This window comes from Condylura cristata, unplaced genomic scaffold, assembly GCF_000260355.1.
Source record: "Condylura cristata isolate star-nosed mole 26May11 unplaced genomic scaffold, ConCri1.0 scaffold00019, whole genome shotgun sequence".
Lineage (NCBI taxonomy): Eukaryota > Metazoa > Chordata > Mammalia > Eulipotyphla > Talpidae > Condylura > Condylura cristata.
Window position 1 is genome coordinate 11277022 of NW_004567120.1, and position 26479 is coordinate 11303500.

Sequence of the window (26479 nt, forward strand, 5' to 3'; positions counted from 1 at the left end):
CTTCTCTACATAAAAAAAAAAGGTACATGGATGGATCTCACACATGTGCAGTTATGTCAGAACTGGAGAAACGGTAAGACATAAGCTCTACGAGAATAGCATGCTGCTCCCATCCTGGGGGATTTTGTCTTGGGGATTAAGGGTTTCTATTTACTTACAAGCAGGGACAGTGATCCAAAATGCGCCCAAGACAGGTCTATACCCCAAAACCAAAATATGAAAATGGTTGGTTGTATCTTTGTTCCTGGAACCACTGTCACCCATCAGACATCTCCTGCTTAGGAATCAATCCCCCTGTGGGGTCCTGACAGCCCACACAGCAAATCAGTGACATGAATGAGGTGAGTCACAGGCATTTTGTTACCAAAATGAAGTGGGAAATTTTAAAAATATATTTTGTAAATCTCAATGGATGGGCTTATACCACTCATCTTGTCATTTGCTTACTTTAGGAAGTTACCACAATTGTTCATGACTTGGATAAACCCACACTGCATATGTGAATGCCCTTCATCATGGGAGAATTTACTTTCCTTGCTTATTCCTGAAATGATCATAAGAAGTTGCCTTTCCCTTCAGGGGCCAAAAAAAGAAAAAGTTGAAAAGGATCAAAGAAACTCTCTCCATTTTGGTAGGGGCTAAGTCAGATGCAGTCATAGGACCTCCTGTGACTTAATGGCATCCAAACTATGACTGACCAGCCTCCTTCCAGTATACCCTTATGGACATCTGTGAGCCTGGCGATCATCTGTACACATCCACGGATGTGACTGCGTGTCCCAGCGTGTCTACCCTGACTTTCTAATGTGATATCTATTAAACTGCACAGCCAAATAACTGACAATCGCTGTGGCTTCAGGGTTCATTCTGGAGAATAAGATGCAGTTTCTATTTAATACAGGTGGGCAGAGATAACAGGAAGGTGGCAATCCAGGGAAACAGTGGATTTCCTTGAAATCACTTTTAATTGTCCAGAGAGAATAGGTCATACTGAAGCAATTTAGCCTTTAACCACTAAAGGTACAATTTGGAAATGTTCCCCTGTGCCCCATTTTTTCTCTGAATTTTTTTTTCCCTGCCAGTTGCAACCAGCCCAAGTGAATACTTACAGCCCAGTGCTAAGTCCCAGAGAATAACAGTTTAGATAAAGAAAGCTTGTCAAGGCATTCACGGAAGCTTTGTTATGTGCAGTCAGAGCCTCTCCCGTTGCTTAGCTTTCAAACCTGAAGGCATCAAAGGGACAGGCAGGTCATCTTTGTTTTAAACTCTCTTTTCCCTGCTGTCAGCTTCTACTATTTCTCACATCTTTAAAAATTAATCCAGCAAAGCCCCACTGTGACGCTGGCCCAAAATGATGTATTTTAAAGAATGGTTTGAACGCTCTTCTTTAACAAGTGCCACCTCGGAAAATCTTTACCAGGCTGGATGGAAGCAGGTGTCCCTGCTCAGAGATGACTGGGGTGGGCAGCAGGAGCGGTACTCAGGAGAGGAGAGGAGCCTGGCTGAAGGAAGAGACCCTCTTGCTTGGAGAACAGGAGACCGCACAGGAGCAGGTTCTGGACGCTCTGGCCTGAACATCAGGGACCCCACCAAAGGCTGCTTACATTCTAGGCCTACTCGACATGCCCACCACAAAACCAACCAACGGTCTCTGAGACACACTTCATCAAACACTTAATGATTTTTCCATAATAGCCTTTAATACTAAAATGCATTAAATTTTTGAAGCAGAGAAAACACATTTAAGGGGAAACAGAGAACCACCAGATAAAAGGAAACAATGTGGCAGATAACACCATTTAAAACAGAACTGTAATAATTTAATAAAGCTGCTTTATCATCTTCATAAAATAGACAGTGGTGATTCTTTTTTGTCTTTTTTCTTTTTACAATGATTCAATCACTGTGAAAATGTACATAACATACAGATCAGCATATACAACAATTTCATCTTCATATAATCAGCAACAGAGACTGCTTAATGAGACATACTGTACTTGCATCCCTCTAAATTTCCACCCTGGTTTGACAGGTAAACAGTAATAGTGTCATCAGGCTCATTCCCCTCACTAGAGGAGCGAAGGCGTAAGCCTTTTGCAACTAATACCTTAGCATTCCAATAGCACAAGGAGGTATTTGTTGCTGAATTTCTAGCTTGAGCTAGTCTGGCTCTTGGTCATTAAAGTCTGTATCCCAGCCTTCCTCAGCTGAACGCCAGCCAGTGCCAGTAAAAATCTACTTAACGAGTGCTGATATGGTGTTAGTTGGTTTGTTTGCTAAGGTTGACAGCAACTTGCAGTTAGTAACAAGGTCATCTTTAATTGCCAACACAGCTGGAGTACAATCAGCATCATCAGTTTTCCCTAATGACCTACAGTGCTTTCCAATCAAGATCAGGTTTTTGTGGGTTGTTCTTTACCAAGAGCACCTTACCATACATATTTCAGACAAGGTGGTTGATTTTCTTAGTTTTACAAAAGCAATATGAGTTCTATTTTAAATTAATTCACTTTTGCACAACAGGTGACCCAAGGGCCAATTCCAGCCTCACAAGAAAACAAAGAGAGCTGCAACAACTTCATTAGGACAATGTGTTTTGCTCTGGAATATTTCATTATCAATATAAAGCCACCCGTCCCAGCCCCACCCCCACACACCCCCTTTGAATATTACTTTGTTACATACTTAAACTAAAGAACAACATCTCAATACACTTCAGTGTCAGCAGATACAATTTGACTCATGAAATGACATCCTTAAATGTAATTTTACCAAGAAGGCAAACACTAGGACTGTATACAATGGACTTCTTAAGCTCATTAAGCCAGTTTTTTCCAAGTCAGTGAGGGTCTCACTACCCTGGGTAAAGAGCCAAATGGACCAGACTTGTCAGGATGCTTTGGGGACCATTCAACATCCAAATGATCCCCATAATGGGAACTGGAACTCCAGCCAGAAATGTTATTATGTACAATAATAATCCCTTTCCCACCCTGGAAGCCCAACTGAGCTCTCCCCTACCCCCCTGCCTCTCCCGAAACTGCCCTTTGTCCTTGCTGCTTCAAGTGGACCACATTTGTTTTGAATTGTGACGATATGATTGCGCTTGATGAAGAGTGCAACTGAATCCCCTTCATACAATCAGCTGTGTGCTGAAGTGAACACTGTCGGGATCATACTCTTGAGTAGTTTCAATTTTCAGAATCCTAAGTTGTAGCCCTGACACAATGCCTGATTAAGTGATCAGTGGGTCACCGTGTCAGCGAATTAGTTTGACTGGGCAGCTCGGTGCCAATTAGTTCTCTCAGGCAGGCTAACGGCAACAGTGATACAACATGGTCCTGGACCTGCTGCATCAGGATCACCTGGGTAAGAATCCAGCCCCATCCCCCACCCCAGACCTACTGCAAACGTGGTCCATCAACCTGTGCTTTAACAAGTCCTCAACCTTTAGCGAGCATCTGACCCACAGGGAACCCTAATTCTAGGCCCCATCGCCAGTGCTTCAGTTCTTGCAGCTATGGACAGCGACTCATCAAACCAAAAAACTCCCAATGATGTTGCTGTTTTTCTGGGACTATACGTTGATTACCACTGCCCTTCAGCAACTACAGGATCCCTCGGCCCATTCCCTAAATAGGGAGGGCTATAACATACTCTACTGGCTGCAAGAGGATCAAAGGAATGGTACATTTCATTCTGAACAGACTCAAGGGTTAGTCAGAAGAGAAAAGAAAAAGAGAGATGCCACATTGTATGGCTCTCTTCTTCCTAGTCCTTATGTATAGTAGGTTCCCATGTTTGGAGAAAAGCAATCAGTCAGTGCAAACTGAACTCTGTACGTTGCATGAAGAAGGTCACCTGCTCAAGGACGTGCCCAAAGCAGTTATTAGCAGAGCGAGTCAGGCCTCAATACCAACTCCTCCCCCAAAGGGACATTAGAACAAATGGACTAGAACTCCCTAGGATCTAGGAACTGAAATGTCTCCCTCGTGCTTAAATGTGTAATACATTTAGAGAAGGAAAACAAGGAATATTTGACCCCCTGGCTTTCGTGGCTTTTCATCAGACACTGAAAAGGAAGGGGGAGGGGAACATGAGCCAAAGGGAAATTTAGGATCCTTGCAGAAAATTCCTATTTTCAGGCACAGCCTGCCTATAAAACCAGCTTACAAAGCCCTCCTAGGATGCACTTGTGCTTCTGGGAGGATGTATACATCAGACAGGTGTTGAGAAAGAAATATTTTCTTAATGAGGGGAATTCTCTGAACATGCTCAACAAAGGGCTTGGGAGTCAAAAAAAAAAAAAAAAAAAAGCTCTGACTGCCCATGGAGAAAAAACTATTTTGATAGGGAACAAGCATTGGTCTATGTCTTGAAACTGAATTCTGGGGGAAAAAAAAAATGGAGAAAAGTCAAAAATCGAGAGAAAAGCAGTATCAATGCTATGCCAACCATTTTAAACGTGACTGGTGAGAGGCATGGCAGCCAGGGGCCTCTCTGGCTCAAGAGCCACGCAAAATTTTAATGTTCCCACTTGCCGCAGTCTTTTCTGCTTATTCCCACTGAGCATACTAAGAAATACACCTGCACAAAAGTTGTCAAATCTGACTTGAAAGTGACCTTGAGGTGGTAGCTAACAACATGAAATCAGGGTGGATCTGGTGAGGAACAGTCTAGATTCTACAGGCAGCCATTATATCTAACAGGGAAAAAATAATTTTGACGGTGTTAATCAAATAGTCACTTGCAAAGAGAAATAAATACCTAATTCCAAGTCAATTACAGAAAAGAAATGAATTGAAGGGGAAAAATGAGTATGGGAGAGGAAATGAAATGAGCCAAAATAAAGATGTTATGGTAATTGATCCCTAATTGTGTCAGTTTCAGAGGGAAAATTGCAGCCACACTAATATTTTGCATGAGGTAGTATTCAGCACTGAATAAGAAATAAGGATGAATTTGTAGCTTCACTATAGGTTCTTTTTCAGAAATGTTTTTCCCCTACCTAACCCCACTCCCCAATGCCTCACCCACCCCCGACCCTCAAAATCCTCCCACCCCACCCCTAAAAGAAAATATTCTCAGTTATGTATAAAACCAGAAACTTAGGCAAAAATAATAAAAACATATAAGATAGCTGACATCTAACCTAAACTTAAGAAAATAAATCCTCTTTTGCATTCTAGTAGTGCTCTATCTTCTAAGCCTTCTTTCCGGGTACAATTCCATTTCAAAAAATGAAACAAATGAGAACAGAAGTATAAAACTTGTTTCTCTAGAAACAACTCTTAAGAAAAAGGCCGAACATGGTGACGGAGTTGTTTACTTTTCAATAATGAACTCTTACGCTGCAAGAATACTATGCTGGCTAGTGAGTATTAATAGATAGTTCATAAAGGAAGGAGTCAGGAGTGTCAAACAAAAAGAATGTTGAGTAACAAACTTGTTAATAAAAAAGTGTATTCCTAGCCTACAGCAAAGAGTTAGTTAAATCGAAAGGATTTTTATTCTAATAGTTTCCTGTTCACATTTTTAATTTTAAAAAGCATTAGTCATAAAAAGACGATTTCAAGTGTCCAAGTGTCTCCATTTGGAAGGCACGATGATTGGATTGACGCTCTTACCTGTTTCCTGTCGTTTCCTAAATGTGCACTTTGTACTGTTTACTCCGTCCCTATTTAGAAGCCTACGAAGCAGAGCAACATGGAGTCTCAGTTCCAGCCCATGACGTGCTTTGCAGTCTAATTCTAATTGTGATTGGGAAACACTGAATCAGGAAGTGTGTGTCTGAAAAGATGCTAATTTAGATCTCAAAATAGATTCAGTCTTTTTGAGTGTTAGATGATTGGAGACAGGGAATTTCGGAGCCCGGAACTGATAACTTCAGGAACAACTTTCCTGTTCAGGGCCTGAAATTTAGAAAAATGGATCTCATAAAACTTTCAGCACAGTATTTCTGACAACTGCAAATTAGAGAGCAGAATATCCAAAAATGACTTTCTGCGCTGATCTCTCACGGAGCAAGGCAGAAGACGGAAAGGCAGGAAAAATACTTTGCAAGGTGGTGAGCAACCAGTGCGTGGGGACCCTCCACGCATGACTGTCCTCCGAGTACTCACCCTGTGGTGTGGTGGTGCCTGTTCACTCGCCGTCTCAGCTGTTTGCGCTTTGTTTTTGTCTGTAGTTTTATTATTTTTTTAAGAAAAAAAACACCAACCTCTAAAAGCCTTTGCCATCACCACACACAGCAATTTGCAATATCAAATACAACAATAGCACAGCTAGCAAAAGGGTTCTGAAAGCAGGGGTGTCCACAGCAAAGTAGCGGCATTGGAAAGTACTTGAGCTTCAGAAACAACCTTTTGGGGGCTCGATTTCACATCACTGAATCAATGAATAGTACACAATGAATGACCGTTAACTTCTCTACGCTACGAAAACAGTGGCGAGCTTATTAAAGGTGCCCAGAGCCTGGGGTATTTTTTGTTTGGTTTTTCTTTTTTTTTGTGGGTTTTTTTTGTTTTTGCTTTTTTTAATGTAATCCTCCACAAACAATGGTAATTTATATTATAATTCTGACATAGAAAAATATATAAATTCAAACACTTAATACATAATACTTTTCACAACTGAATTTGTCTCTGTTTCCCCAACATCAAGGCCCCATGAAAAACTCAAGCCAAAGCTAATTTGCTCCCACTGAACACCCCTGCTGCCTGTTGAAACGAGAGGGATTGTCACAGAATGATAGTCATTTATAAACAATACATTTAGGGAAAGCTCTGAAATACAGCCACTCAAGGACCAACCATTGGTGAGCCATTAAAATGATCAGCTCCTGCTTCTTCTTTGCTAACCAGCATGGTTTCTCTCCCTTCAGGTTTAGAGAACTATATCCTTCAGACGCTTCACACCAGGAGACTCTTTGTCACGACCCTCCTTCAGAATGGGGGTGACCTCATGCACCACTTTTTCGCTGTCGGCTCCGCGGGGCTCAGCTTCAGAGGGACGAGAAGGCCCATTGTTGGCATTGTTGACATACTGCTCCGCATCGCGGGCGGCAGGCGCCAGGGCAACGGTGTAAGACACAGAAGACTTGGTGGGCATAGGGCTCTTGAGGTGCAGCGGGGAGGTGACAGGGCTAATGGCCTCGCAGCCATTGCCCGCCTCCCGGATAGCGCTGTTGACCTTGGGGCTGCAGATGGTCACATCAACAGTCCGCCTGCCTTTCAGGGTGGGCCTCTCCTCGGCTGGGTGGTCACTGACGTCTTTCCCAAAGGTCGCGAAAGTCCGCTTGGTGGGGCCGCAGTCGTCATAGGCCTCAACGTCAGCAGCAGTAGCTTCAATGGACAGCGCGATGATGTTCCTCACGTGCTCAGGGGATTTGGAGCGGGTGGGCATGGGGTTCCGAGGCATCCAGCACCTATCAGAGTGGCCAAGAATCCGGCACTCTTCCCTGCAATGAAATCCTTCATTCTGATCTGTTTGGAGAAAATAAAATGTCAATTTCATCAGCTTTTCCCAGGAATCATTGCTATTCCCCAGTGTTCTGGTTTCTTAGGTACCCACAGGCCCTTCTGAGAGATGGCACTTTTAGATAGTCCTATATAGCCTTTTGGGACAAGTGTGAAGAACTGGGTTTTTAAAAGGCTGTGGTATCTACTCCCCCACATACCAGCCACTCCCCCCATTTAATTATCATTTTTGTCACTGCCCTCACGATTGATAAACTTAGCAAATAAAAGGGAAATACTTCTGATGAACAAAATAGATTTTTAAGTTTATCCTGAGTGTCAAGGTATGAGTCAGTAATTTCATCAACAACCCCTGGTAAAATGCAAATACATTTGAAACTGAATCCAACAGAAGAAGACGTGCAGACAGATCAGACAGTCCAACAGTCTGAGAAGTCTTGGCCATATCTTTGAGCAACAGCATTGCCAACCAGGTTTCCACCCTACTCAACACCGCCAGACAGTCAGTGCTGACGCATACAGAGCAGGATCATGCTCTCTTTGCAAAACCAATCACAGCTCATCATCTTGATCACCAGGCTCACCAGCCAATCTCCGCATTAAGCCCTTTACATGGCTTGATGTCCCATCAGAAGGAATATACTGAGATCTCTTCCATCCAGCTGAGCAAGCTACGATTGCCCTAGGCACACATTACTCACAGGTTCAGCATCATCTAATGATACCAAGCTGGCTGTTTCTACTTATCTTCCTGTCTTGCACCTTTCTTGGGGTCCTATGTCTTAAAAGGAATAGATCTTGTATGGATTACTTTATCCCAGTCATGAAAGGTCTCACATCAGGCTCACTACGTGTTAAGGTTCTCAGACAGGTTTTCTACATGGGCTTCACCAAAGCGTGAATCCAGGGTTAACTTCTGCCCATCCACTGGAAAACTGTTCATCTCTCCATTATAGGCCTAGTTTTCCACATCCATTTGAATTTATGTTCCATTCTTGCATGAGGATAACTTAAGGAAAACTTTCATCACATTTAGCACATTCCGCAATGTATCAAAATATTTATAGCACCTTAGTATTTATTTATAGACAACCTGGGGGCAAGATCAGAGGAGTTAGGAGATGAGAGATTACAAAGACTGAAATGGTACACACCAAAAAATAATCACAAATATATGCTGTGATTGCTTTTCTGCAAGGGGAAGACGTCTGCAATTCAGGTCTTGCCTGACATTTGTCTGTATGTAACCACCTTCTTATGCACTCGTATTTCTACTTATTTCGTAATCATTGAAAGAGTAAGTGGCATAGCAAAGCATTGCACTGCTCTGCCTCATTCATCAGTTATTTTGGTAAAGGGACACATGGGAAGGGGCTCAAGAAATGCTGGTTGAATTGAGCAGACTTCATTTAGAAAAAAAAGCACTGGAGGCAGAGAAATTGCTGTGGTCTACCCAGGCTGAGCTCAGATTTCGATACTTAAAAGCCAGCCATAGGTAAGTTCTTTCAGCATACTGGATTTGCCAACTTATCTATAAGATGGCCGTTTTAAGCCCCTCAGTGCTGGAGAATAAAACACTCAAAATTCAGCAGAGTTGGAACAAATCACAAAGGAGAAGCAGCATCACCAGCGGTGCAAGTGCCCTCCACGTGGACAGCACAGGGCTTCTATAAACTCCAGCAATGCCACAAGAAGGAGGTGCACCATGCTCTGCAAAGCATTGCCCAAAGTCCTTTCTTTCACGCTGTCCTGCAAACTTTCAGTGCTGCCATCTGAGAGTTTATCATCACTCAACTTACATATATGTTCCTGGGAGTTAACACGTTTGAAAGTAAAAGAAAACTGTTGGGACATACTTGGGAAACACTTTGCGTGGACCTGAACATTATGAGTGGAAAAGCCTACAGATACACCCACAGTCAGACATCCACAGTCAGTTTTATCCAAATCAAGTCCTTGCCCCGGAACCCCCAAGATGGCTGCAGTAGAACAGAATCTACAGCTTCAGCATCTCCCAACAAGATGTTTCTTCTCCTCCATCACCTCTGAGGCTTATCTCATAAATTCTCAAGTAATCCTCTAAATAATTTTGGCGAGGCTTTGTTTGGGGTGGCGGGGAAGGAGGTATAAGTGGGACAGCCGTTCAATAATTGTATTTCTACAAGTCCCAGTAAGAGTCCTCTGAAAGTCAGCCAAGAATTGTCCAGAATGCTCTGGGATCCCTGTTTATTGTGTCCCTCATTCTGGGTACATAGGCATACAGACCTTTGCCACTCAGACCTAGAACCAAGCACATTTCACAAACTATGAAGAGAAAATCCCAGTGATCTTCAGAATGAAATTACAGGTCACTTGCTTACAATCCTAAAGCAGAGCAGAGTGAAATGCATACAACCGAGTAGAATCTCCCCTAAGTGCTGAACATAAAACTCTCTCTCTCTCTCTTTTTTTTTTTTTTAGTTTTAGTATCAAGTAGATATCTTCAAATCTGGAAATATGATTTTTCTTTAACACAATGTACCCTCGTATTACCCTGAACCCCTGTGCAATGCCCCTTCCCCTGGATGGGCTGCATCAAGTGTGTTCCGTTGTATGTACTGGATTCTCAGTATACAGAGAGGAGAGCAAAAGTCCTACTGACCTCCCACACCTTCTGAATCTAGGAAGACCAGAGACAGAAACTCAGAATTCTTGTCAGAATTTTCTCAGCAAAACAGTTCTGATGTCAGCTTACCCATGGCCTAAGGGAATTAAACCACTCTCTGGGAAAGAAAAAGGTAATCTCAGCACCCTCAGCAATGCAATCAGTCTCAGTCTACTCTCCAATCTCAGTAAGCTTAACTCTATCCTAGATGAGCTAGAATAATATGCAATTTTCTTAGATTAATTATGTGAAATTAGTATGTGCATTGTTCTTACCTAAACAAGTGAAGACTTGAATCTAAGACAATCATTAACTACTAACATCTCTCACACACACCCCTGCGGCTTTGAATCTGATATCTTTATTTCCTGAAATCCCCGCCAAGGGCAGTGACTTGTGCTTTTATTTGGTTATCAAACTAGAGTCCTTAGCCTCAGTGTCAATACATTTAAAACAAAACCTAACCTAGCTTCAGTGTTCACCGCCACATGAAGCAGAAATGAAAACATGGCAAATACAGATAGGTGGGTAAAATTTCTTCCCAGCATCACAAGGGAAGGCGGGAGGGAGGGGAGAAATAAAAGTCCTGCAGGTGAATTACCCTTCACAATTCCAAAATTCAGTTTAGTGAGGAAGTTAAGTATATATTACAAGTGAGAAAGCCACAATACAAGGCCCCTTAAGAAAAGCAATGAAGACAAAGTAGATACAAAAAAGCAGAGAGACTACTTCTGGAATTGCATAGGCTATGTAGCGGTCATATGGCTGCCATCATTAGGACTGCGTCTGCCAGTGGGGAGAGACCAAAGAGGAACTATGTTGTCTCATAACAAATTAACTGTCAAGTCACTGGTTCCAGCTAACGTAAAAGTAAGCTAGCAATTCACTAACTAGTCTGTTTCACATGGTCTGGAGATTTGTATTCCTCTTTCAGTTATTTCCTTCCTTCCTTCAATTCACTAACTGCCTGCCTAGCACCCTCTTCTGAGCCTGTTTGTGATGCTGTATTTCCCTACATCTTTCTATGATGGTATTGACCAGAGCAAAGCAAAGCAAAATTTAAGGATCTAAAATTGATACATACTTGCAGAAATGTAAACACATAACCATTTACAGATGAATGAAGGGAGGAGTTTTTAATCCAAATGTACACATGATTAAGGGTGAATGATGGGTTTGCTAATAGGTCTTCCCTGCTTCTCAACCTGTCTCTGGAATTCTCCCCTCCCCCACCCAAAAAAATGGAAGGAAAGAAAGGAGGGAGGGAGGGGAGTAGGGAGGAAGAAAGGAGATAACTGAAAGAGGGAGACAAATTTCTAGACCATAGACTTTCTACTTTGAAACAGATCAGAGAATTTTAGACCAAGAAAAAAAAATTGAAAAGAAAAAGCTTCCTCAATCTAGATTGTGACTGTAGTAAGAATTTATTTGGTCACAATTTATCATCAGAAACCTTTGTGAGAGAATCCCAAGTCCCTCCAGAAAAAAATTTAAATCTTAAATAAAGGAATCAGTTTTGTGAGTGCACAGGAGGCATAAGAGGCAGCAGTGACTAAGCCGTGATGGATAAGGAAGTAATTCAAAAAGAAAAAGATCAGAATGTGTTATTTTGTGCAGATAACAGCAAAACTTTGTGCAGCAATTACTACCCTCCTCGGGACGTGAAACTGCTGTCTCTTCAGATGTGGGCAAACAATGTGCTTTCACACTAGAAAGAGCCTACCCATGGACACAACCACAGTTAGAAAAGAAAATGATGAAAACACCATCTCAGGCTTTGCTAAACTTTCAAAGTCCTGATAGAATAGAAGAGCTCAGAGACTCTGTTGGGGTTGTCTAGATGTCTAGCCACAATGGATGTGTTTGACAATGCTGGCCATTCTCTGCCATTATTCAGAGTTTGGGGGTATTAACTCAAAGAACCCAATGATCAGAGGCAAAACTCCAACCCCAAAATAGTTCAAGATAGCAGCTACAGGAACAATATGTAAGCTCTTCAGAAGTGATCTGCAATCAATGAGGCAAAAAGGGAAAGTTAAAGTGAGTTCCAGTTCCAAAGAGCTCAAGTAGTAAGTTACTTCTAAGTAACAGTAGTATCATAACCTATAAGAAAGTGATGAGTAAATCAGAAAAACTCCCTGGATTGTATTCATATACATCCACTTAGCTTCATCTGCATCACCCCATGAACAAAATAATCCATGACCATAGCACAGCCAATTTTTGTGAGCCATAATGGAAGTGGTTGTGGCAATGATTATGAAGAGGTTAAGAGCCATTCAAATGGTACTCACACACCAAGTCAAGAAAACTGCTCAGAAGGAGCCTCTTGACTGTGTAACTCCTATTCATCTGGAGCAGACATAATGAACTGCCAAATATTCACATTTATGATACTTAGAAACAGAACCCCATGTCTGTCAGGATTACCAGAGTTCCAGCCAAAAAAAAAAAAGAAAGAAAGAAAGAAAGAAAACCCTACATGCCCTAGCCTCTGAATAGAGGTGACCATGTAACTAAGATTAGGTCAATGTTATAGAGACAGAATGTCAAGAAAACTACTAAAAAGCGAGAGATAACTTAAGCTGGGAGACACATTTGTTCTCATTCCTTCCTGCTATGTCCTTTTATGAAATGAAAAGGTAACGGCTAGATGGACGGCATCCATCTTACACCATGAGGCAACTCTGAGGGTGGAAGTCATGGACCTATGGATAATAGAATAGAAAAATATAAGGACTCGTGGATAGTGAAGAGATTGGAGACCCATCTCACTAGACCTGAACTTCTTTTACATAAGAGGAAAAATAAGCCTCCATTGTTAAGCCACTGATTCACTTCCTTTAGCGGGAGAAGGAATCTTTATTAGCAGCAGTTGAACAATTCTCATAACTGATATTATCCCTGAAGCCACAACTTGAATTCTCTGATCCTTCCCTGGTCCCTTTTACAGCACTGAGGTTGATCTGAGGTAGATACCTTTTATAGCACTCACCATATGTGTAATTATCTGTTTAATGTCATTATTTTGTACTTGCCTGTGAAATCTAAATAAGGATGATTATATCTGTCTTTTTCCCTCCCATACTCAAGGAACCTATGAAGGGTGCACCACAGGGTTGGTACTCAGTAACAGTTTAATTTCATCGAATGAAAAAGGTACAAGAAAGAGTGAGAGTAGGCCCCTCCCTGGTGGCGCAATAGGTTAAAGTGCAGCACTGAGAAATGTCAACAGTCGCTTAGGCGTGAGTTCGATACCCAGCCATGGAAGTGATCCACATGGCACTGCAGACCTCTCCAATTTTGCCCACTGCTCTCCTCAGCAGTGTACTTTGTCTGTCTGCCTGTTAGGTTAAAGTGCAACACTGAGAAATGTCAACAGTCGCTTAGGCATGAGTTCGATACCCAGCCATGGAAGTGATCCACATGGTACTGCAGACCTCTCCAATTTCGCCCACTGCTCTCCTCAGCAGTGTACTTTGTCTGTCTGCCTGTTCTACTCCCCACTGTTCTGTCTCTGGTGAATCTTCTCACCCTCCAACACCTCTAGTCTATACTGCAGTTCTATATGCATAAATAATCTTAAAAAAAAAAAAAGAGCTACAGAATACTCTTGGTTAATAAACCAGATGCTGAGCCACTGATAGAACACCTAATAGTGGAAATACTATGGACATCAAAAAAGAAAACTAAGCTTTTTCAGAGGCAGTAACGTAAACACTGCACTTGAGAAACATTAAAGTCAAGTGGCATTTTAGCCTATGAATAGTTCCCTACACAATACACGCAGATCTTACAGAGGTCCATTATAATTTGATGTCCAGTTGAAAATGCATTTTCCATGTACTTGGGAGTTCTCAATCCTAACCATAGTTAATGGGGCCTATACTGTAATGAGTTAACAATACAATAAGCAGGACATGTATTCTATAAAATGAATGTATTTTTCAAATATCAAAAATTATTTCTTGGCATCAAACAAAATTATTGTTAATTTCTATAAAATATAAGTGAAAAATGAGACCAATGGTGAGGCTTTTAGACCTGCTGTAGATGCTGACTTTTTCTGGCAAAACAAATTAAAATACACATGGTAAAGCTGATGCTCATTCAGGTCAAACCAGCCAAGAAATCCCCAAAGAATTATCCTGGAAAGAGTGCTTAAAAATATTTTAAGGCCTGCGAAGAGTCAGGAGAAAAAACATTCATCCAAGTTCTATAACATAACAAGGCAAACACTAGCAATGGCTTACTGGGAAATGGAGGAGGAAGGCAAGAAAGGGCAGGGGAGGGCTGGAGGGAAGGAGGAAGGAATGGAGGGAGGGTGAGCGAAACACTGTCTAGGTTTTTAGATATCGGGTCTTGGTTTTGACATTTTAAGGAAGGACTGGGCTTCTCTTTGGGGTGTTCAGATATGTTCTCTGTGAAGTATTCATGGGTACATTAGTGAAAGTTGAAACATTTCTAGAGAAACATGTAACTATGACTCCAAGTTATCCTGCAAGCACTCTAGTGTGACAAAAAGTAAACCATAAACTAAAATAAACTACACTAGAAACAGCTACTTGTCTCTTTCTCACTCCCTCCTGTTTCTTCCAGCATTTTCTACCATTTTAGTTCCTCCTGAAGGCTTTTTGTGCTCTAGTTCCCTAGCCACCTACTTGTTAGCTGCCTTTTCTACAGCACTATGCCTGACAGACAACAAGCAGAAGAGGTGACTGGCATTCAAAACAGCTATGTGGTATTATCTGACAGATACCAAAGAGGAGTTATCCAAAAGTTCTCGTAACATGAAGAGAAATCCCCACATTTTTCTGTCATCTGGCTATTGACATTGAAGGCCCTGTTAAAATAAGAGGATTCACTACTAAAATGAGATCATCAATTTTTCTTTTGTCACATAGCAAAACCCTGGGAAAAGAGAGTCCAGGAGAGGGCAGTTTTGATGGGCTAAGAAAGGAGCGAAAATATCTGCAGAGATTCCTCATGAAGGCCTCTGGGTGAGATAGCAAAGTAATGTTCCCTAAATAGAGAAGATAGGCAGAGAGAAAAGTCAACCTAGATTAGCACCATTTGGTTGGCTAACTTGTGAAGCTATAGGAATTTTGTAAAGTGTGGTTTTACAGGAGACAGAGAAGATGGCTGAAAAGACTGATGAATCCCAACCTTGTCCTAGACCATCTGATGGATCAGCATTCATGAACAAGTGCCACCAGTACTTGGCTTCTGTGAAGCCAAATGACACAAAGGCTTATACCCTAATTCACAGTCTATGCACCTGAAATCCACTTACTTCAGTACAACGTGAACTTAGATTAAAAAGATGCCCCTTTCAGAATTCGAAGCAATTGAATTATCTTCAGTGGAATCTTTAGTGCTGAGCTGGTCAAAGAGACAAAGTTAAAACATATTGAGGTACAAGTACTTGAGAATTTAATATTTATGATAGATGATAGTGTGGCATGTATAATCATACGATCTAACTTGCAATTTGGGCAATCACAATAGTTCCTGGAGTTTTCATTTTTTTTTGTACTTGAAGCACAATTCAATTCAATCCATAAAGGAGAGATTTCAAGATGTGTAGAAGTATAAATCATTTGATGCATGGGGAGCAAGGAAATGAAGCAGAAGGCTGTCTGGAAACTGGGGACTAACAAATAAGAGGTGTTGACAGTGACTGAGATAAGCAAAGATTGACTAGCCTGGAATTTCTGTATTTTGGCTTCTCTGGTGGAGAAAATGTTCTGACGAAGCACTCGACTTTCATCTGGGTACTTAAATACCATCTGTAAAAGCATTTTTACAAGTAAAATATGGGGTATCCTGGAAGGTCAATGAACTATTCTCCAATAGGAGGAACACAGATATTGCAACTCCAAACAAAGCGAGGCCATTTTCAAAAATTTCATGCAAGGTGTGCACAGAATTCAGTCCATCCGGCACTACCTGCTGGACATCTACAACACCTCGTCAACTGCTGTGAAGAGTTCAAACCAGTTGGTTGACTTTGTGTAGATTGAAAACAGTCAGACCATTTCACACTTCCACAGGTAGTTATGCAGCTAGGAAGACAAAGCCTTCAGATGCTGATGCTGATGAGTGGTGCTGAAGCTAAAGTTAGCACCAACTTGGTTTCACTCTTTCCTGAAAAATAAGAAAGCTGCTAACACGTCATCTTCTGAGGAAAAAAAAAAAAAGCAGCTACTTTTATGCTGGTCCTGAGCTTCTGGCTATTGGACACAACGCAAATAATGCTGGTACTGAAAGAAGAGACAGGGCGTGTTAGCCAGGAGAAAAATCTTCCCCTTTTTAATGAAAATTTAATGTCGGAGAGAAAAAAAGGACACTCAACAGCTGGTGTTTCTCCTAACAGGAACTGACACTTCCTTCAGTCAAGTCTCAGGACATTCAGTTTTGTTGAGCAGACAATGCTCTCTATATATGAATCAACGAAGAATACTGCAACTGTAACGTCTAAGTTCTTTCAAGATTCTAAGTGCCAAAATGTTCATATTGCTGGGTAAAAAAGCTAAGAACAATGTTAGTAATGCTCCAATCGCTTCTTTCACATTTGAAAAATACAGTGCTCAGTTGGTAAACAAATCACTGCCTCTCCAATGATCCAAAAGTATAGTGTGTCATGTCATCAGCTAGGTGGTGTCAACAGGATTGATATTTATTAACTACCTAGGTTGTTAATAGATATCTAGGTTGAACTATTTGTTATCAACAAAAACCTCATAGAAAAGTCTGGCATTATCTTGATGTTTCAGTATAACTTCAGCAACCATCTGGAATACTGTAATTGCCATGACACTGCTTCTGGGTACAGCAAACAGCACAATCATTAAAAAAAAATTCATTTCAAATATCTTCCTGGAAGCTAATAAATTTTACAACAGTCTCAATCCTTCCTCATTGCAACAAAGAAAAGCTTAGTTCCAGACAAATTAAAAGTAAATTGATCGCCTTAGGGGAATCTATTCAAATATCACTTTTCTATGTTAGAAATCTTTTTTTCTGAAACATTAAAGAGAAGGGGGTGGAGAAAGAAGGAGCGAGAATGAATCTTGGGTGAGGGAGATGGATGATGGAGATAAAGAGTATGAAAGAGATAGAAGTTGGTGTATAAAAAAAACAATCTATAGCAAGGGGCGGGGTGGAGGGAAAACAAACCAAACTATTAAATTCTTGTTTGCAAAAGCAGGTAGAAATCAACTTAAAGTAAAATGCAAATGTCTACTGGGATACAGTCCTAACATTTGTGTTGAATTTATGAATAATAACTATGAATAATAAATACCAAAATTGAAGGGATCAAACGCCACCTTCCATGTTTATTCGTCATTACCCATTTTCTCACAAACAATGCTGTTTTATTCTTTTACTCATTTCCTTAAAATTACTTAGAATTATTTTTCCAGTTGTCCACTTAATCATATTTATAGGAGGCTGTATTTTTCAGGATGTTGCCATAAAAGCAATTAGAAGAATGCAGAAGCAAAGCCAATTAATGATTCCTCCGAGGAAGAGTGAGAATTTGAAGGCACCTTATGCTTGTCCCACCACTATTAATAGGAAGAGAAAATCCTTTACACTTTCAGTCCATGGCAGGCCTAGTGCCAGCTTACCAAACTCCTCTTTGAAAGAAAGAATGGCTGGTCCATCTGAAACATCAGGGAATTTGTAGGATCTCTTTGGGCCATGGCTGTGAGGCCTTTTTCTAAGTTGATTTGAGCTCTGAATATAGGACATCACCTGATTTAAGAACTTTTGCAACAGTTCTAGAAAAATTTAGTGACGAAGCTCTTCTTCACTAGTAAGTCTGGATACATAGTAAGACTGGATTATACACACACACACACACACACACACACAAATCACAGATACCTGTTGACAAACCACCACCACCACCAGTCATTATCCTGACTATAACATCCCATTTACAATTTCTTAAAATGGAGGATATTCTAACAATTATACCTCACTAAAACTGGGGAAAAATTCACTAAACCGAAAGTTCACTAAGATATCAAGTTTAGGGCCCTCCCTGGTGGGCAGCGGGTTAAAGCACAACACTAAGAAGCTTAAGCCACTTCTGCATGAGTTCGATTCCCGCCTGCCCCGGAGGTGACCACATGGTGCGGCAGACCTCTCCTGACCTGCCCGCTGCTCCCCTCAGCAGTGTTCTTCGTCGATCTGTTCTGCTCCCCACTCTGTTCTGTGAAGCCTCTCACCCACCTCATCTCTGGTCTGTACCCCAGTTCTGTACAAATAAATAAATAAATCTTTAAACAAAATCAAGTTTAGTTAAAAACTTAAATGTTCTGTCCAGCAGATCATGTCAAACCCTGGGAATTACCTGTTTTTCCAAAACATCACATCCCCGAAACACCAACCTTATTGCAATAGCCCCTTGTTAGTTAAAATGCCAATCTCTCATGGTTCCATGTAACATGTGGCTAATGAAGGATTGCCGGGCTGCGGCTGGAGAAGCCCTGAGGACCAGAGTTCTATGTACAGAAAACAAGAGCACAGGAGGAGCAGAGAATTCAAAGCTTCATTCAAGCTTGCATGATTTCTGTTCTCTGAGATTCCAATTTGGCAGTTACAGTGGGGGGGCGGTTGTGCAGGCTTGTTTAATATAAGATGTTGGACTCTAGCATAAAAATATTCTACAAGTAAATTGAAATTATTAATTAAAGCAAAAGCCTTCTCTGGCCCTAGAGATTTCTTATCCTCTTAATTCCACTTTGCAATCTTTTTTATTTGCTTCTATCAGGTAGTGAACAGCAAATAAGCTGGCTTGTTATTAAAACTACAGATAAAATAATCAGCTTTGGTAAAAAGAAAACAGTCCCTAGCTGAAGAGCTAAAGATCATCATCTGCTCGGATATTAAGGCATGGCGCACCTCCTCTACCTCTCCTAGTGTTCCCGAGTTGGGGGAAGTGGGCCGAACATGGCTGGAAATGAGAGTGGAGGGAAACTGCAGAATTACATTTCAAAAACTGCTGGGGTTCTGCTGCTCATCTCATGTGTGCGCACGCGCGCGCGCACACGCACGCGCACACACACACACACACCCCAGAGCTTCTATGCTGACAAAGCTTCCTGCGTAAGATGCTATGCAACATGAACAAAAAAGGATAAAAGGACATTGATGAACAGTTTTATGCTTCTGAGGAAAATGTTGTCCCCTTTCTTCCACAGTTTATGCAAACGGAAAAGTTTATATTTTAACACCCTCTTATCCCTTCCAGTATGGGAGGTCAGCGGCATTTCAACAAAGAAACCACTCATGAGTAATGATGTTACAGAGACAAGAGTGGGAAAATGAACTGCTTGAAATGAGTCTAATTCCTTGTGTGACGGCTAATAAAAAGAAACATCTGAACACAGTGCTTGAGAAGCATTTCTGTACTGTTCAACAGACTGAAAATAATAGTCTTTTTTCTGATCTGCATTACCATTAATAACAGCCTTCTCTCCTAGTCATCTGTGTTTACTAAGGGAATAAAGAATGATACGAGAGCTTGCCTTTCCTCTGCACCACCCAACTAGACACAAACTCCTCGGATCATTTTCTTTTTTAGCACTAACCCATTTTTATTTTGTAAAATAAAACTGGTCAGAGTACAAAAATGTTTCAGAAATGCGTTGGGAACTGTGAGTTAAGACTGAGAATTTCCAAGGTATTTCTCAGAAAGGTTGTTTAGAGAATAAAAGAGGAAGCTCACATCTGGCCTTTGACTAAGGGAGCACTTGCACTCTTCCGAGAGGGAAGTCTTCCAATGGCTGGCGTTACTTTTTTACTTTCTCTGGCCCACACCCCAAAAATTGTCCAGAGCAGGGGGGTAACAGATTGTGCACTGGAATAATTCACAAACTGCTGGTTGTCAGCTCCCCCAGTGCATTTGAAGTGGAATTGCCTTTCCAAAATTTCCACCTATTCACAGGCATTACATAAAGGAAAGATTCCCTGGCGTACAACAGACCTTTTACTCCCACCTATAAATAATAAGAGTTCTCATTAATTAATTCACATTCCTCTATTGTCATCTCTTCTGCCTTATCTCCATTCCGTAGCAGCCAGCTCATTTCTGCCATGCCCCAAATATCCTCTGATCTTATGATTCTGTTCAGACTGTTTCTCTCCCTTCAGCTTTGTAGCTGTTCCTCATCACATCAAATCTTTCTGCCTTAGAAACCCCCACCTCCAGGGAAAGTACAAGGAGACAATAAGAGAGAATAACATTAGCCAAGTCTCTGACAGAAAATCCGCCCAGATGGAAAAGGCCTGTTCTCTAGGACATTTCCTCCTTCCTACCAGAGAGCCTTCTGAGTAAGCCCAATGGTTCTGCGGGGATCCCTCCAAATATTAGAAACAGCTGTGTCTGGAAATGCCTGAGCAGGGTATGTTGCCAGCAGCCCTTGCAAGAAATCCTGCAGGAAAGGAATATTAACGAAAACAACTACAGACACAGTCTGCACACCCTATAAGAGAGTATACATTCCCCCATTAGGAAAGCCAATAGTTAACAACTGCTGATTTAAAAACACAATTCCCTCAAATTCTAAAAAAAGTTGCCATGAATCTTATCTCTGTCCAAAAAATCAACAGGGTGTTCAGTAAACTACTCAACAACTTGCTCACTAGAAGCACAATGTAATGTAAACTGGTCCTCTCCTGCCCCTCATGTTAATATCATTGGGCCATGGGCCAAAGCCTAGAGAAGTAAGCTTCATCTTGGTGAATTGGAATCTCCAGTGTCAGATACAGTCAGCCTGACTAATGGGAACTACAGCTTGCCAAAAATCTACAGCCTCCCTGTCTGTTCCACCCATCAAAATTGCTTAGAAGTCCCATGGCACAAGGCCAGCAGTCTACAGATCCCAATTGATTGTCGATGAAGGACAAGCCAAATACGTTACCTTTTTAGTTGCAGGGATTCCAGTGCTATTATGGCACTCAGAATGCTAGTTCCTAATGATTCAGACAAGCATGCAGGAGCTAAGTGTTATGGGATGCTCTGCACATGCTACAATTACAGTATTCAGCATGGCACTAATAGGCATCCCAGTCTCAAGTTCTATGGGCACCACATGGACAGTGCTGACAGGACTGCTCCTTCCCAGTTAAATATAATGAAAAATGCAGGAGCTGCCATATGCCCTGCTGCGTGTCGGGAGGCCTACTCCTACCGCTTCAAACTCCCGCAGCCAGGGAACAAAATAAAACATGCGTTATTCATCACAGCCTAGAACTTTCTAGAAAGTCTCTTTCCCTGCTATCCCAATATTGCATCAAATGGCAATTTACCGAATTTTCCTCCCTTTTCTATTCTTGAATATTTCCTAAGTGACTGAAACTCACGCTCTACCCAACTAGCTTTTCTTCTCAAACCAGACATTACCCATCTTATGAAAGAACATTCTTTCCCGGAGACACTGCTCTAAAGCAAACTGCTCAGGAAAATTAGTTTTTCAATAACCAATTGCATCAGGAATGATTGTAACTGTTATCCCTAAATGTAATAGAATTCCAGTGCCGTTAAAAGATGGTGCTTTATTTTCTTCCTTGATCAAGACCACATCCTGACATTCACATCCAGAAGAAAGCCATTGCCTGTGTATTAACTGTCACTTATCCTATCCAAACACAACCTGGAGAATCCAAGACATGGAAATCTGCTATTTCCGCACAAAGTCCATACCGTGGAGTACATGAATATGCTTATGAATGAGCCTCTTGAGAAGAATATAAGTGTCAGTAGCTCCCAGACTCTACTGAACTGAGCAGAGTCAACTTTGTACATAATCATGGGGTGGAAGCTAAGGATGGAGGAACTGGGTGATACATAATATATGCATTTACTGTGGAAAACACATTTCCTTCTACAGTAATAGTGCTCATATACTAAATATCTTTTGCATTAACAAGCTAGTCATTATTTAAATAAACCTCAAGAGCAAAGCTAATTATCAGAACAAATTGGTCCTTTCAAAAAAAAAAATATTTTTCTGTACCTGTTTTTAGTGGCCACGGAGGGGATCAAAGTGAATACAAATATAGCTACAATTGTAATATATTTTTATTGTCATATTTCCTATTTTGGGCTTCCTTATTTTATTTAGTATCTTCCATTTCTTTGTTTCCTTCGCACTGTAACTGGTGCATCTCTGAGGATATGACTTTAGATTTCCCTAGACCTTGCCTAGTTCCCCTCCCCTCCTGATAAGCTGTAAAACAGCATAATTAACACCAGACACCCGGTCTTCACTTTTTGCTGTAGGAGCTCAGCACGCCAACCTTGCAGGGTGTGGGCCCGAGGGGGTGGAAGAATGTGTAGCTCCAGCTCAGTCATGGTGGGCCTCTCCCACATTGCAATCCTCCCTGTTACACAATCCCTACGCTCTTCAATCCTGTTTACACAGCTGGAACTGGGAAGCCCCTGAAAATCAAGCAAATCACAGACTAAGGCTGCTCCCTGATTCATCTGGGTTTAATCCTGTTTATCTAAAGGAGAATAAATGAAGGTATTCAATTCCCAGTGTTGGGGTAATGGCTACCGGGACAAAGACGACGACTCCCCCTCCTGAACAGATTATTTATTATCATGATTGCGGCAGCCCACAGGTGTGAATCTTATCAGTAAGCAGCAGCCAACAAATGGTCCATCAAGAAGGAAAAGCAGCAATGGCAAGAAAGACAACCATTTACCTCAGGAAACAGTTCCTTGGATGACTACATTAAGAAACTACTTAGAATGAAGGGGCTGGCACTTCCTCAGTGAGCAAGGGTGTGCCACCATTCTGGTCCTTAAGAGTATGAGTCAGTGAGCTCTGCCTTTCGTGGGACTCCCTAACTAAGTTTGTCCATTCCTGCTCACCAAGGCCAAGGAAAGTTCACCCTATAGTCCCATCAGCTTCACAAGTAGGGAAGACAGAACGTGAGCTGATGACCCAAAGCCTAGGGACTAGTGAAAATGTTCTAACATTGCTAATTTGGAGTGTGCAGAGAAGCAAAGAGCAATGATTCGCCGTAGCACTGTGTCCAAAGGCAACGTCTCTCCAGAAAGAATGCACACATCATAAATCAGTCTACTGGAGCTACTCAAGGTTTAATCTGTTCCTTGCCCTATGTTGCATTTGAAGGCACTGCCTCTCACAGAAGGGAGCATTTGAAAAAGGCACCAGCCTCCTCCCCAGGGCAGTGGTAGAGAGCCTGTGAGCTCCAGAAAAAGACAACCTTTTTTAGGCACAGCCCTATCAGCCTGTCCTATGGAAGTTGTTTGCAGGCTAGTTTCTATGCCTTCTTTATTCCCCTGTCTATAGGGCAGGAAGAACAGCAACGATCTCATGGGGTTGCTGAGATAGCTGAAACTGGAAGTCCACGTAAGGCAAGCTGAAGAGTACCTAGCCCAGACAAAGAACTCAGTCCACATTAGCGATTCTTCTCCATCAGGAAGCGCTAATTCTTTGGGATAGATGGAGTCCAAGCTGGCCTTATTGGGAAACCATGTAGACAACTACTGGGCAACTAGAAAGGAAGGAAAGACTCCATGTTATAGACGCCACTCTTGACAGGCTGCCCACCATTAATGATTCCTCTGCATTATCATGACATTAATGTGTTAAATGCTACTTGGGAAAGGAGACCATTTCTTTAACAGGTCCTGTTGGAATAATTAGGACATTGGGGGAAAGGAACACATACGTTTAGATGCCGGAAATAGGAAACAAGGACAAATAATAACACCTGGGAACGCAGGGCCCTAATAAGCCAGGCTAACGGTGCTGAGGGAAGCTAAGAAACCCTGCAGGGAGTACTGGATGCCTGGGCTCCCAAATGGAGGAGAAGGTGTAGGCAGAGAGGCACAGTGGCCCCGCAGACACAATTTTGCCAAGGGCGCGCCCTTGCACGTTTGAGCAGAGAATGTGAGCAATGCTCCCCTCTGTGCTTTTATCTCCTTTTAGGCTCAGAGTTAATTCTGACTCTCTGCTGCAGTAGATCTCATCACTTAAGGGGAGGAAAAACCACACATGCAGAATGCATTCAAATTTAAAAAATAGACCTCAGAAAGGAAATATTGACAAGATGCCTAATATTCTAAGTATGAGGAATTAAATTGAATGAGGCACTTGGGGCGGGGACGCAAAAACAGGCTGCACCACACACATTTGGAATGGCAGCTCTAAGCCAACAATACAGCAAGCTTTGGGCTGATTAACAAGGAGCATTACGTGAGAGGGGATCTCGAGTGGAGTGGGAAAGCGGACTTGATAGCTTAGATATAAAAGCAACGATGAGCGCAAATCTCAACAATTAACAATGGAAGTAGTAATCATAAAATGAAAGGCCAGAGGGAAAGATAAAGTAGAAGCACCTAGGGAAAACCCGCGGTTGCTTTCTAAAATACAGGTACATGAGAGGAAAATGAAGACTAGCCATCAAGTCCATCAAGAGGGTTGCTGAGGAATTGATGTGGCGAATCTGAAGTGGACAGATGAGGGCCATTTAGTTTTGGGACAAAGTACATTCAGAAGCTTCTCATCCTCTATTTCTCCACCAAAACCACATCAGGGACACCCAGCTCGGTTCTCCTCATTCATGAATCAGCGTCTCAAAAGGCTGAACAATGGAATCACCAGAGATAATGAGGCAAATGGAGCTCTGAAAGATGGCTAAATCCCCCATGTCATATGATTTTAGCCCCCAGAAGATCAAAAGGCACCAAAGGCAAATTGGAACAACTCTGGCCATGGGATTTGGGTGTTCCATCACACCGGCGATGGGCCAGTGGTCCTGAACTAATGGCCAACTAAGAAATAGAAGGAGAAGAGCTAATCATTCCATTTTGGGAAAGGCAGAGCAGCTGCCAAAGCATCAGAGAGGGAACAGCTGTGTTCTTCACTTAGGGGAAAGACCTAATTAAGTTGAAAATTGCAAACTATTCAGAAATGGATGATTCAGTAAGGGCGAAGGAAGATGAAAGCACGAATTGGGTGTAAAAGGAAAGGAGGACCATTTCCATGAAAATGCATACACTTGAAAGCAGAGTTACGCTAACACATGGAAACAAACTTGAAGAGGAAGAAACTCAGACTGTTTAACACAAGCTAGCTTCACCACTGTCTCACCCTAACTTCCCTTGCCACGATGGAAGGACTGGTACACCCCAAAGCCCCATGACTAAGAGTCAGGTTTCCCATCCTACCTTGTTCTTCGGAAATACAGAGGCGAATCCAGCCAAAGTGCTTTCTCCTTCCCCAACAATCTTTTCAGAGTAAATTAACAACAACAACAAAAAGTATCAGGAACAATGGGCCCTTGGAAATCATTCCAGTTCCAACTTCACTTAAAGATGAGGAAACTGGGGCCCAGGATGGTGAGGAAGTAAGTAGCTTTCAATCACATGTGGACTTAATGACAGATCAAGGAACTGAATCCAGATGTCTGAGTGAGGACTTTTCCCCTATACAACAACATCCCCAATGAAAAGAAACACTAGGGAAGGCTTCAATAATTATTGGAAAATAAAGAGTAAGGACAAGTTTTTTTGATAATGCTGAGGAAGTTTTTTAGATTATCTTCGAGAAATGACTATTACTGAAATGGCCATACAACCAAAGAACAAGCCAATCAAGAATGACTGGTTCTTAGCAAATATGCAATCCCATAAACCAAAAAGAATGTAGCCATCTGATAAAATTTATGACATCTATTTGAATGGAAACATCTAATCCACAATAACCTACATCATATGAAATTGACATGGAGAACAGAAACTGAAGACTAGAATTTTATCGGGCATTTTTTTTTTTTTTGAAGATAAAGTTTTAAACACCAACATGAGCAGGAAATCAGCAAGGTTAGAGGGAAGGAAACTTCAAGAAGACTCAAACTGTGACTCAATTGAAGTATTGCGATCAACAGAACTGCCGGTGACACAGATAACCCAGCAGGCCAACTCAATGAGTGAAATGTAAGAAAGTGAAAGGCCAATATCTTCCTGATGCCAAGGCTGTAGGCAAACTCAGGTGCTATGAAACATGCCCCCTGGACTAGTAAAGCACACCGGTTATTTCCTCCGTCTTATAGTCACGCTTCTGACACCCTGATCTTTCTAGCTTCACTGCAGTATCCTGCTGCGGTTTACCTAGGCAACATCTCTTCTGAACTGGAGGAGGCAGCCCTTTCATAGAAGAATGAAAACTTCCTGTGAGCCCACCTTTGAGATCTCAAATAGGAAAACAGAGCAATGTCCTGGAGCCATATAGTACATCCCAGAAGCCCAAACTCTCTTCTGATCCTTGTTCTATCTTACAGTAAATCACTTTACATCTAGCAT

General features: G+C 41.7%; 1 protein-coding gene across 3 annotated transcripts in view; it reads right to left on the reverse strand.

The window, feature by feature from the left end:
• Positions 1 to 6537: 6537 nt before the first annotated feature.
• Positions 6538 to 26479, reverse strand: part of PCDH19 (protocadherin 19) — a 101789-nt gene continuing 81847 nt past the window's right edge. For 2 of the 3 annotated variants that reach the window (XM_004685636.2, XM_004685634.2), the window contains one exon: positions 6581 to 7484. In XM_004685636.2, coding sequence (XP_004685693.1) covers positions 6886 to 7484 — 599 coding nt within the window. In that variant the 3' untranslated portion in view covers positions 6581 to 6885. Of the gene's footprint in view, positions 7485 to 26479 lie in introns of all 3 variants that reach the window. The other variant, XM_004685635.1, reaches the window with a different exon arrangement.